This window comes from Ostrea edulis, chromosome 2 (assembly GCF_947568905.1).
Source record: "Ostrea edulis chromosome 2, xbOstEdul1.1, whole genome shotgun sequence".
In the NCBI taxonomy this organism is placed as follows: Eukaryota; Metazoa; Mollusca; class Bivalvia; order Ostreida; family Ostreidae; genus Ostrea; species Ostrea edulis.
Window position 1 is genome coordinate 98620631 of NC_079165.1, and position 14689 is coordinate 98635319.

Sequence of the window (14689 nt, forward strand, 5' to 3'; positions counted from 1 at the left end):
CCTGGGCGCTAGGAATATTCTCTATACAGCCCACACACTTAGGTTACTAAGGCACTTTAGCTACAATTCCGCTTGATAACATTCATATTCGTGCGTCGCTCCCCCAAATGAGTGCCACCAGCCGATAGAAAATAATATTCCCTGTCGATTGAGTGTTTCGAGTACGAAATTCCACCCCAAATAAAGGAAATACGATCAATCAAAGAATCCCACCCGATTCTCCTAGTTACCATTGTTCGCACATCTAAGAGACGACTGTGACGTCACAATAGAAAAGCTCCATTGTTGTCACTTATTTTCAATGAAACGCCTAAAACTCATTCCTAAAGCGATTTTCACGCGGTTTTCGGCTATGACATCGGTTAGCAGGCTTCTGTGCACCGAGCGAATCCAGTCTGATCTCTTTGTGACTTGAAATGGCGTTAAAATTAAGGCCCCGATTTTAGCTCATTTCCGGTGTCGTAATTTCGGGGGGTGCTCATCTACCTCAATTATCTCAGTTTTCGCGGCCTACTTGCATTGGTATTTTCTCCCAGGCACCTACGCCCATACATATCACACAGCCCACATGCCTGTTTTTACGGCTCACTGCTTTCCCCTGGGCGCTAGGAATATTCTCTATACAGCCCACACACTTGGGTTACTAAGGCACTTTAGCTACAACCCCGCTTGATAACATACATATCCCCCCCCCCCCCCCCCCCCCCCCCCCCCCCCAGTGGCGATATGACCAGAATTATGCTGACTTCACGAGAACTAGTATTACTATGCAGGTCCTCTTCAAACATTAATTGTGGTAGAATCGTATACAATAGCGATTTCCCATAGCCTATTGGTAATACTGCCAACACGTCTGACCTATTTGCTAATTTAAGTAAACACTATTTCTGTAAAGGTTTCAGCGAGAATTCGATTTTTAAATTTGATAAAACTTTGTTTAACTTCTGTTCGACTGCGTCCGTCATCGTTATGTATCAACCAATCAGCTGCTTTATCAGAATTCGGATAAGGCTCGTTATGGAGTGTAAATGTTTATCGTAGAATGCTTCTAGACGTTTGTCTCGTAAAACACTGCATTGACAATCGTGTAGGTGACCTAGACTACTTTGTGACTTGAAATGGCGTTAAAATTAAGGCCCCGATTTTAGCTCATTTCCGGTGTCGTCATTTCGAGGGTTGCTCATCTACCTCAATTATCTCAGCTTTCGCGTCCTACTTGTATTGGTATTTTCTCCCAGGCACCTACGCCCATACATATCACACAGCCCACATGCCTGTTTTTACGGCTCACTGCTTTTCCCTGGGCGCTAGGACTATTCTCTATACAGCCCACACACTTAGGTTACTAAGGCACTTTAGCTACAACTCCGTTTAATAACATACATATAAGTGCGCCGCTCTCCCAAATGAATGGCACCACCCGATAGAGCATAAATTTCCCTGAATTTCACAATTTTAAGTTCCCCTTCCCCTACAGATGTTACACATTCAATTTGGTCAAATTTGGAAAAGCAGTTTAAGAAACTGAAATGTGAAAATGTTAACACAAGACGCCGGGTGTGGGATAAAAACGGATAGCAAGTAAAAGAAATAGGCCTATTCGAAATACATTTGGACTGCATGGTGCTATGGATAACCTTATAGTTATATCATATACCCCAAAAATTCATCTACAAGAATAAAAGAAATATTCCATTTAATACAAAAAATTTAATGAACAAATGAAATAATTTTCATTCTTTATGAAATGGACACTGAATTGAATGTCATCCATGATGAATAACATCTAGTCTACATTGTTCGTAGCTTAAAAATCAGAACTATCACCGAAATGTTGTTAATCTCGCCTGAGTGGGAACCTCTCTGTGGTAGTGCCATCCTTGGTAATGACACGAACTACCACAGCATCTCCAGTATAAATATCACGTTCCGCTGCAGAAATAAAAACATCCTTTACTAACTTAATAACTTTTTCTTTTGACAGTGGTACTCTTGGGACATTCTGCTGATTTTTCAGTCCAATCTGAAAAACAATTGAAAACATTGATGATTACAAAAATCTTTTAAAAACAATCTAATTTTATATACACTATAGAATACTGTGGAATCATTTTAAATTCACGGGGGCCAATGTTTGGGGATAAGAAAAATTTTGCTGGTTCGTAGGGATGTAATTTCGTGGGTAAGCGATACGATTTCACTAGGAGAGATAACTCTCGTTGGTTTAAAAAAATGTACGAGGACATGTAAATTCATGGGTAAGAGTGACCCACAAAATCCACAAACATCAATCTCACACGAACAATGATGATTCCACAGTAAGTAAGACAAAGGTAGAATCCTCATGGACATTCTTGAAATAAGACTCACTTTCAGTTTGTGTTCAAGCATATACCATGGAATCACTGAGGGGAGGGGAGGGGAGGGGGGGGGGGGGATTTCATGGTTTCTCAAGATTTCCTAGGGTGTTTATTTTAAAGTCATTTTGTGGATATACCTTTTGTAAATTGAAACATTATATAAATAGTGCATTTTGTTGTGGTTTGATTGAAACTTGTGATATAGAGGTACCTACAAAATCCACAAAAAATGAGCCCCCATAAAATTTACTGATTCCACAGTACGTGATGTACCGTATATGACAAAAGTCAAGAAAACCGATGTCTCAGAACACCATATACATGTAACTATGAATACAAATTATGTCGTTACGACGGACTGTTTATGATTTCATACCTGGTTATCTAACAGAGGCTGTAACATGGCAGCTGCAGATCCCCTGGCTCGGTAACCATCTGATCCATAGGATCCCACAGGGTCAAAACTGTACACCACACCTTTACCTGTCAAAAGAATCTATTATAACACACTACTACCTATGTATTAAACTTTCATTTTAGTTCATACAGGATACATGTATATTGATCAAAATACATACATCCATATAATTATGTATAAATGAGAAAGCCATAGGCCACATCACTCATCTGACCATCTACATTTTGCCCATGAAAACTTGTGCTATACTTATGGGCTTACTATTAGAAATGTAGCAAATTCTAAAACTGTTTACCCCTGTAAACTTGACATTTTACAAGCCCAATGATTTTCTTTTAGGGTCAAGACACACCATAAGTTTTTAAGTAAGATGTTTGCCAAGTATGCATTTCTATGTCTGATACAAAGTTTAGACCCCAACTTTTTCTTTACCAGTGACCTTGACTTTGGCCAGGTGACCATGGTTAAAGGTCAAGACACATCATCTGACCATGGGCAATTTTTGTGCTAAGAATGAGCTTCTAATGTCACTCCATTACAAAGCTAATCCCACCATAATGATTAAATATTTTTGGACCATTGACTTTGCCATATAACCCCGATTCAGAGTAAAGACAGGCAATCACATGTATATATCTAACTTTGTTAAAAAATTATGGCCTGGACAAAAATTTCAATTCTTTTCCATCAGTTACTTTGACCTTGGCCAAATGACAGTGGTTTGGGTTTGGGTTCATAAAACATCAACTGGTTATATGCCATTCTGTGCTGGTTATATGCCATTCTGTGCCAAGTATGAGAATAAAACAATGCTCACTAAGAATACTCCCCCCCCCCCCGTTTACCCCAATCTCCCAAAGGGTGTTGGTAATAGGTATAAACTACCTCTTTTTTGAGTGTAAAAAACATATGGCATGACAAACCGAACCATATTGCTACTTCGATGTCCAGTGCGCGTGACCTTTGACCTTTTGACCCCAAAATCGATAGGGAACATCTTCATCCCATGGGTAGTCCATATGTATGATATGGTGACTGTAGGTGGAAAGGATAAGGCTTTAGAGCCCGGAAACCATATTGCTACTTCGATGTCCAGTGCGCTTGACCTTTGACCTTTTTTTGACCCCAAAATCCATAGGGAACATCTTCATCCCATGGGTAGTCCATATGTATGATATGGTGACGGTAGGTGGAAAGGATAACGCTTTAGAGCCCGGAAACCATATTGCTACTTCGATGTCCAGTGTGCTTGACCTTTGGACCCCAAAATCGATAGGGAACATCTTCATCCCATGGGTAGTCCATATATATGATATGGTGACGGTAGGTGGAAAGGATAATGTGTTAAAGCCCGGAAACCATTGCGTCTACAGACGGACGGACGGACAACCCGATTCCAGTATACCCCCCTACAAAAATGGACAGGCATACAGATATACATGATGATTCCTAACATACACACCCTCCCCAACTTTGTTTGCATGGAGTATATGAAATCCCAATAATGACCTTGAACCAGAGGATCAAGATGTGAAATATCTTGAATCTGAAGGTACATTAGAAGGCATGATAGCAATTTCTCATTTAAAACATGAAATCCAATTTATTGTGTCAGGGGTCATACTGTAGACAATCTTGAATGTACATTACCAGAGGAGACTTGCATATTAACTTGATATGATGTATTCTTGTGTTTCTTGAGAAAAGAATACAGAGGGATATTCTGACATGGAAATTCCTTTGAGAAATGAGATGTATTTACAATAAATGAGAATCCCTGCATACTAGTACTAATTTGACAATTTGTACCTTCATGATAAAAATTTTATTATAAATTCCTATAAAAACTTTCAACTTTGAGGGAAAAAAATGAATGCCTACCGTAGACTCTCCTGGTCTGTGAATCAATGTTTGAATAAACAAAGATGTTTACTTACTAATTTGACATACATGTACTGCACCCTTTGGTTTTCGACAAAATTTTCTCATGGTTAGAACATATTTGAATCTTCAGTATATAAGGAAGATTTCAATCAACTTTTTCTGGTTCAATAATTTTTTTAAAAAGATTATCATTTGAGCAATTAATTTTTACTATTTCTTAATCATTTCCCCCTTGGAAGGAGGCAGGTCAAACTTTATCCAAGCATGTTTTACAACAAGTTAGGTTGAAATTTGTCCAAAGGTTCTCAGGAAGAAGAGCAAACAAGCAATGAAGAACAAACATTAATCAGAAAAGCTTTGAGGTATGAAATATCTTTTAAGAAAAATACCTTCTTCATCTAGTCCTGCAATCAAGTTGTACACATAGTAAGGAAAGAATCTTCTGTGATACAACATTGTTGACAGCATCGCTGCTATTTCAGATGTTGTCATCTTTTTGTGGTGCTCATGTTCAAACATCTACAATTTTTCAATAGAAAATAATAAACCACTTAAAATTTAATACAACATTGTTCACAGTATAGTATTTCTTCATGTCAGCTTTGGCCCTGCTAACCTAAACAGTTGCTAGTCCTTTAAAAAATTACTGGCCCTTTATTTATAAATGTTGATTTAATATCATAGCCTCAGATTACATACATTCTAAGGCTTGTACATCTTGATCTTGTCAGGTATCATATTATAAGAGGCCCATGGACCACATCACTCACTTGAGTCACCTTGGCCCATATCTTCTTGGGAGGAAGATTTTTAAAGGTGTCCCTACATGTATATACATGTACTCGCATGTAAAACTTTTACCCCTATTGTGGCCCCACCATAACCCCGGGGACCATCATTAGAAAAAACTTGAATCTGCACTATGTCAGGAAGCTTTCATGTAAATGTCAGCTCTTTTGGCTCAGTGGTTCTTGAGAAGAAGCTTTTTAAAGATTTTCTCTATTCATTCCCCTGTAAAACTTTGATCCCCTATTCTGACCCCAACCTACCCCCAGCGGGCCATGATTTGAACAAATTTGAATCTGCACTATGTCAGAAAGCTTTTATGTAAATTGTAGCTCTTCTGGCTCAGTGGTTCTTGAGATGAAGAATTTTAAAGATTTTCCCTATATATTTCAATGTAAAACTTTGATCCCCCTATTGTGGCCCCATCCTACCCCCAGGGGCCATGATTTGAACAAACTTGAATCTGCACTATGTCAGGAAGCTTTCATGTAAATGTCAGCTCCACTGGTCCAGTGGTTCTTAAGAAGATTTTTAAATGACCCCAACCTATTTTTGCATTTTTGTGATTATCTCCCCTTTGAAGGGGGCATGGCCCTTCATTTGAACAAACTTGAAAGCCCTTCACCCAAGGATGATTTGTGTCAAGTTTGGTTGAAATTGACCAAGTGGTTCTGAAGAAGATGAAAATGTGAAAAGTTTACAATGACGACAACAGACAACGGACAAATTTTGATCAGAAAAGCTCACTTGGGTCTTCGGCTCAGGTGAGCTAAAAAAGTCATACTGTTCCTTTTTTTCCCACTCTGCAGTGGATGATAAAGTCACTGGTCTTACGGAAAATTGCAGCTGACAGTGTCATGGTTTCATTGAGTGAATATTCTTTGTGTAAGGAAAACTCCATACAATCTCACAACTCACTGAATCAATGACTGATAGAGAGGACAGCAGCATGAAAAATAATTTGCCAATGAATTTTCCTCATACAGCAAAACACGATTACAGCAAACACAGTGTGATTAAAATGCAGATCTTTGAATAGCGCACAGTACAGAGAGCATTGTGCACTATTTGAAAGATGTGTGAATTTTTTTATGTAAAACCCTGTTTTCACTATTGTTACAGACACATTTTATGAGAAGAGTGTCAATGGTGTTATCTTCAAATATATTGAATAAACAATTCTTATGGACTTAATACTTCATAGGAATATGAAGTGCTCAAGCTTACCTAAAAGTCATCTATGATGACTTTTAACTTCATGCAGTCACACTACTTACTGTAACTGCCTTTTATCATCATATTCACTTAAATGGTACATTCAATTTTGATTAATATTTAAGAATTCCAAAGAATAATACAAAATCAAATCTATTCTGAATATTTCTTTCAAATTTGAAGAATTGGAGAGAAATTCGAGAGAAAAAATGAAACCTCGGAAATTTTTTCCTTTGCTTGGGTTTGAGAGCCTTATCACTGTGACATCACAATGTACATACATCTATAATATAGCTTACTACAAGATGTAACATAGTTAAGTAGGCTATGATGTCATAGCTAGTAAAGTGACAACAGTCCCTATTATAACTCATCACATGTCATTACACTAAAAGATCAGATCAACATCTGCATGTCTTTTTTAAAATTCTTAAAATTCACAAGCTATAATAACCCTGCTGATGTAACTGAAACAAACTTGCTCAATAAATGTGCAATAAAAAATCAGCTCTAAATCTACAAGCATAGTGAAAACCTAAACTATGTCTACCACTTTATGGCAGAGCTTTACGTTGTTTTAGAGAAATCAGATTAGGCTAACTCATTCCTATGAAAATGAAAATTTTAATAATTGACTATGCTGACTGATCAACAAGTTGTCATTAGTTTCGACAAGCCATACAAAGCTAAATACAACCTAACCGATAATGTTTACCTTTTAAGCACACTTGCTATCCTTCTTTCTTATTTCCAAAAGGTGCTATTGCTAATAAGACAACTCTTCTTTTTTTTAATGCATACATAAAAGAGACAAAAATTCTTACCTTTAAACGAGCATTCAAAACTTTTGTTAAAGTCAAGACATCACCATGGAATCCACATGCCCCCAAGAGTGTTGAATTTGTTCTGGAATAAAAGATACAAGGGAAGGTACTCCTACATGTATATTCGTTAAAACCTTTCTAGGAACCATGGTTTGCATACTTTTGATGTATATTACAATAGGAGATTTGTACAATTTATAATATCAAAAAATGTCTTTCTTGAGAGGTTTCGCAGCATAACTACAATTATCTGATGAAACAAGAGGCTCACGGGCCATATCGCTCACTTGAACCCCTCTGGTACTGCTGTTGTTCAGCTTTCATGATTTCAAAAAGAATTTTTAATCATTATTCTAATAAAAATTTTCAATCCTAAATTGTACCCAAACATAGCCCCAAAGGGTTACAACATAAACTAAACTTAAATTCACACAATATGGGGATGTTTTAATATCAATATGACTAACATGACCTTGCTGTTCTGGAGAAGACTTTTTAAAAGATTTTCTTTCCTGTATACATGCATTATGTAAAATTTGATCCACCCAACAATTTGAAGAAAAAACTAATAATGGTCCTGCTGTTGTTGAGATGAAATTTTTTAAAGATGTTTTCCTATATATTCTGATGGAAAACATTGATTCCCTATTGTAGCCCCACCCTACCATTAGGAGTCATGATTTGCATAAACTTGAATCTGAACTACCTGGGGATGCTTGCACATTATTATAACCTAATCATGGCCCCCTGCTGTTACTAAGATAAAGATTTCTAAGGATGACCCCTCTATATTCACCTACTGTGACTCCATCATACCCCCCAGGGCTCTAAATTTGAACAAAAATTGAATCTGCACTATCTGTGGATGCTTGCATATTAAATTGACTAATCATAGCCCCATTGTTCTTGAAAAGAAGATGTTTTGTTATATAATCCCATGCAAAATTTTGATCCCCTAATTTAACCTCATCCTATCCCTGGGAACCATTGTGAACAAATTTGAATCTACACTATGTCAGGAAGCTTTCGAGTAAATTTCAATATTTCTAAGCCCAGTGGTTCTTGAGAGGAAGACTTTTAGATGACCCACCCTAATTTTGCCCTTTGCTTATCTCCCCTTTGAAGGGGGCATGTCCCTTCATTTGAAAAAAGTTGAATCCCCTTTACCCAGGATGATTTGTGTAAAGTTTTCTTGAAATTGGTCCAATGGTTCTGGCAATGAAGATGAAAATGTGAAAAGTTAACAACAGATGCCGGACAAATTTTGATTAGAAAAGCTCACTTAATTAAGCCTTTGACCTATCCCAATCCTTCATCTTGTGTACATGTATAAAGCTGAAAGATCAAATGATATTCTCTTTAGAGTCCACACCTCTATTGAATTACTCCTTTGCTAATGGTCTATTGACTGTTTGGTTCATAGCAAGAGTGAGACTGAAGATAAATGGTATCCTATTCACATTTTTATATTTCTTTACTGAATGTAAGTTGACCTATGAGTTTCACTAAAAAAAAACCCAATAGGAATATTGTATCTCTCCCCACCAGCAATATAATCATGGTACTTCTTTTATGTTGTCCACAACAACTTAACCTATGATCTTTTCACTATTGATGGGCAATTGCCAATAAGACCAAAAACCATAATTGATTATCGGTAATAATCGGACACATGTAATCGATTATAATTGGAATTGTCATTTTTAAAAGTGGTTTTTTCCTTAAAATAGATAACAGAATCATTGAAAATATGGACATTTAAATTCTGCTTTTATATTTCTTTTGTTCACAGGTAAATAAATCAGAATTTCAATATATCAAGTAATGAAATTTATTTAAAATCACAATGTCTCAAATATATCAGAAACAGACTCCTTTATTTATCTGTTGAATGGCATTGTTGTTACTGTCCTTCACTTCTCCAGCCATTTTGTTTGCTTGTTTTGTTTTTATCGGGTTTGACATATATTTATATATAGAAAATAAAATCTGAACAAAATTGAAAAGTGATTTCCGGATTTTGAGTGTGTGTGTCAATGATGTTCGTGACTTTTACTTTGTAATCAATTAGTAGCGTCATAGATCTCTGAACATCCGACAATCGATCATTGGCGACAATCGTTTCATCACTACTTTTGACCCTGAGATAGATCTTCTTCTCCCCACACATGGACAAGTTACTACATACTCTGCAAATTTGTTGCTAGGTAATAATAAGCACAAGTTGTATTCTTTGACATACCAGTTTGAGAGAGTAATTCTAGAGATCAGAGTTCTTGAAAAGTGTCGGTAATGTCAGATTATCCGATAAAAGTAGCAAATGTCCGACATAAGTTACTTAAATTGTCGGTCCTGATGGCCGATATAAGATCAGGATCGACGTCCATTTTTTACCAGGAAAAATGGCGGCCACGTGCCCCATAAATTTTCAAACCGATGCTAAATCCGGCAAGGCATTGAAACGTAAACGTGAGGAACAAACCGATTGTATCTCCGCCTGGCAATCTGGGAGACCAGGCATTGAAGCTAACTTTTTATGTCACCAGTCCAGCCGGACTGATGGGGTATAATTTCAACCAGTCCGAGCAAAAATTTACCAGTCCAACCAAGTTTTCCAGAAATAATTAGAAACATATTTCGTTAATGTTATTAAAATGAAATTTAACTCAATATGCCTGACAACATTGTAGTACTTATGTAGGATTTATATTTACGAATCAAGATTTGTCTGATATATGCAGAAGATGCCAAATGTGTGTTTAAGATTTCATAAGTATATTTTCCAAAATGATGCTTTACAAAACTAACCAGTCCCATCGGACTGACTAAAACAAATGTCAGTCAGTCCGCCAGACTTTAAACCAGTCACAGACTGACGGACATATGTTAATTTCGAGCCCTGGAGACAATGGCTTTTGTTTGATGCAGTTTTACCTACTGCTAAGTGACACCCATCTGCTCAAAGTCACGAGACCAACTACACCCGGGCCTAAGGAAGAGAGTAGTTTAAACGATTGCAGAGGAAGATGAGAAAGAAGTTGAGAGGAATAGACAGGATAAAGAGAAAAAAATGGAGGGTGAGAGAGAAGAGGAGGATGAGAAAAAAAAAAAGAAAGAAAGTGACTCAGTGAATTGAGGAAGATTTAGAGTGTGAGGAAGATGAGAAAGGGTATGAAAGGAAAATTCATGAACTTATAGCTGAGATGGAGATTGAATACAATCTTACATGTAGTTGATTATAAATAAAATTTATAGATAACTCAAAAGCAATGTTTATTTTTCTGGACTGACAAAATTTTATTTGGGCTGACACTATTTCTAACAGTGTCAGACCAAATATCTGACACCTCAAAAGAAATTTCAAGAACTCTGAGAGATCCCATATTATTTTTTCTATATGAATGACGATATGGTCCATCATTGAACCAAATATCAGTTTTACTTACCAATTGTACTTTGTGCAACTTTGTGTTTGGGTATCATTGTATTGTAGTTTTCAAGAAGTCAAATACAGATGAATAAATGGACCAACAAAGGACCAGATTTAATTAGAAAAGCTCATTTGAGCCATTGACTTAGGTGAGCAGACCTGTTACTTACAGTTGATAGGTTTTTGGTAAATCCCTTGTGTGGATGGAAAATCCTTGACTTAGCCTTGTGTCTGAACCCACAACAACAAAATCTTCTCCAGCTACTGCCAAGCAAGTCCTGAAAAGAAATCAGTTCTAAGTAAAAGCAAGAACCAAGTACAGTATATTTTTTTGCCTGATGGGAGAAAAGAGGCTACACTTTTAATTATATTATGAGTCTAAATCCACAATAGCCCTATAGATTTATATGAGAGTTGCAAACTAAAAAGCTTAATTTCCTGCAAAGTCTGTTACTCCTGGACAGAATATGCAAGAATTCAAAAAACCATTTTTCTCCCTCTGAATTTCCTTCAGAACATTAATCTTTTAAGCTTTAGCTACTACATGTACATATAAAATTTAAGTGCAGAAATGATGATATTCTATGATAATGTAGGACTGCTTTTCCATATATATATATAATGCAATGGAATTTTGAATGCAAAATCTGCTAGAGAATTCATAAACAGAAAATATTCATGAAAATGCATGCATCAAAATTCTTTCATCAGCATATGTTACCCTAAAATACACCATCTAGAAAAGCAGGCTGACATAATCAGAGTTGTGATTTACACCCGGGACAGGGGCATGTTGAAAATGGATTAAAAGAAAGTAAGTTTTGATTTCCTTGTGACGGTTTTGTGCATTACTGTTAAATGTTTGAAAACAAGTTGTCTATTGTGTAAATCCAGGCACATCCGAGTCGAAACGTCGGTTGAAGCATAAACCGTCACCGACTTCGGCATTTTAAACATTTTCCAGAATGAAAACATGAATGCTTGCGAAGAGAAGTCGATGAGGCTATGAGAATACAAAATACAGTGCACCATGCAATGTTGATAAAAGGCAAAGTAAGACGAAGTGTGACGTCATGTCTATGTTTCGACGTATGTTACAATACGACTGTGTTATTAGCCTTCGAAATTAAGCTGTAGCCCGATGACCATGGCTAGTAAAATCGGGATCGGGCTACCAAAAATTATTAACATGCATGCCCAGGGGGCCAGTGCATATTTCCGGCGGAGATTAGAGTGAGATTCCTGGTAGGAAATCAGTGAAGTTCTTACAGAGGAAGAGAAAGTTGGCACTAAGAAGTATGAGGAAGCAAAGCAACAAAGAAAATGATCAGCGTGTTTGGCAGAAAAACTGCCTCTGGTTTGAATACAATGATGGTCTCGTATTTTGCATCTGGTGCAAAAAGGAAAGCATTGCAAATTGTGAGTTCGTGTCCGGCTCGGATAATTCAGAATTGATTCTGTAAGTGAACATGAAAATAGAAAATGGCGCAAGCATTTTACCCCAAAGTGAAAAACCATAACCAGTCGGATCAGACGTTCAGAATGTATGAGAATTAGTTGATGACCCTAGTTTTTTTTTTACTTATTTAGGATGAGAATGATGATGAAGAACTAGAAGAATTAAAACATTGGAGGATTCCGGAGAATCTGACTGAAATGACAGAATTAGAAGTTGAAAGAGGGCTTGAACTCTCATCTTAAACTTGTATTGTAATATCTAATAAAAATGTTCAAACTTCAAATCATGTTGAATCATTCTTGTATAGCATTTGGGCTCCTAAAATTTTATTTGGGCTACCAAATTTTGCACTCTTACTTGACTGATAGGCTTGTGGTAAATATCATTAAGCGCGAAGTCTGTGTTATAGGCAGATTTTAATTTGTTTTATGCAACAAAATATTTCATGACTTACAGAAGCAATGTAAAGAAACAGTGATTTAGTAAATGAATATAAATGTAAGAAATGAACAGCACTTTTGAGTTGTTCATGGTCAATGTGAGCGGATTTGGATTTAAGGCAAATTCTCGGCAAATCGCTAGCACGTTTCACAGAATGTGTATCAAATCCAAATTTGTTCATATTGACCATGAACAGCTCAAAAGTGCTGTTCAATTCTTAAATATCGTAAAAACATAAGAGGTTAATCAATTTTCAGCACCACGCCGCGTAGTCCGAAATATCTGACGTTTTCCTGGCTTTTTTTATGATTTGGATATTTACCGTGTCAGGAAAACGTCAAAACTGACGCCATTACGTAAACTGGAAATTCACCGCCTCCACCTGGAGGCGGCATTCTCGGGCCGAATTTAAATACTAAAAAGCCAAATTCAGTGTTAAACTCATAATTAAACAATAAAACGAAGCTTCTTGTACTTACTAATATCGATTTTATGGGTTCTTTCATCACATAAACAGCCTCATGAAAACATTTTAACAAACCGTCGAGTTGTTTTGAGTCACGTGACTCGTTCGCTCAAATGACAGCGAAAATTCGGTTGACTACAATTGTGTGCTTCTGTTATCGAATTTTGGAGTGATGTTAGTAAGTACAAGAAGCAGAGATGGGGTAATCGTAATCAGTAATCGTAATTGATTACAATCGATTACATTTTTTTAAGTAATCGTAATTGATTACATTTGTTTTTAAAGCAAAGTAATCGTAATCGTAATCAATTACTTTGGCAAAGTAATCGTAATTTATGATTACAATAATGATTACAATGATTACTTTATATTTATATTAAAATAATTATTTAATAGATAACAGTTAGAGCTTATGTATGTTATGTGTGCCATCATAAGATTTATCCATATCTATATGATATTATACTTACAGTATTTGCATGTATTCAATAGCAACTAAGGTCTAAATCTGTTTAAATTAAACTTAATAATCTGAACTAGTATACCCTGTATCATTTACTGTACATCTCATTGATCTATTGTTACTTAATGAGTATGAGCTCACTCCTAATTAATAATAACTAATAAGTGTATTATACAATGTATCTTATTAATAAAACCAGTAAATATTTGTTGTTTTTCTTGTTCAAAAGCATGTAATCATGATTACTTTTCACAGTAATCGTAATTGTAATCAATTACTTTCAAAATATGTGTAATCGTAATCATAGATTTTCAAAGTAATCGTAATCAATTACATTTACAATGTAATCGCCCCATCTCTGACAAGAAGCATCGTTTTATTGATTGATTTAGAAATTAAGAGTTTAACATTGAATTCGACTCCAAAGTATTTAAAATCGGCCCGAGAATGCCGCCTCCAGCTGAATTTCCAGTTTACATAATGGCGCCTGTTCTGACGTTTTCCTGACACGGTAAATATCCAAATCATAAAAAGGCCAGGAAAACGTCAGATATTTCGGACTACACGCCGCGCTGTATTTCCATTATTACAACTTCTATAAATTTCGTGCACATATATTTTTCATTACCCTCCATTCATGGCATATGGACTGAAATACGTCTGCTTTGGTTTATAGGAGGATTCATCGCTTATAACAGGGTCCATCATCTTCGGCTTTTAATATTATTGTTTCTCTCCACCACCACTGTGACTTGCTTTTCTTGAAAATGGTCAGTTCCGGTATGCGATTTTGAATAAGCCGTACAATCATTAGCTTAACTGGCAAGTGTTTTGCCAACCTATAAAACCCAGCATGGTTTTTTCCCCTAATAAATCATTTGCCATTACAAACAACAATGTGAATGAATATAATACGTTGGGTTTATTTGATGAAATTCAAGAT

At 36.2% G+C, this 14689-nt stretch overlaps 1 protein-coding gene across 1 annotated transcript; it reads right to left on the bottom strand.

Moving 5' to 3' along the window:
• Positions 1 to 1695: 1695 nt before the first annotated feature.
• On the bottom strand, positions 1696 to 14547 carry LOC125680911 (proteasome subunit beta type-1-like). The gene is made up of 6 exons (XM_048920710.2): positions 14375 to 14547; positions 11088 to 11195; positions 7488 to 7569; positions 5052 to 5181; positions 2737 to 2843; positions 1696 to 2023 (listed from the first exon to the last, which is right to left on the bottom strand). Exons 1-6 carry the CDS (start codon positions 14452 to 14454, stop codon positions 1838 to 1840), a joined length of 693 nt encoding a protein of 230 aa, XP_048776667.1. The 5' UTR covers positions 14455 to 14547; the 3' UTR covers positions 1696 to 1837.
• Positions 14548 to 14689: the final 142 nt, after the last annotated feature.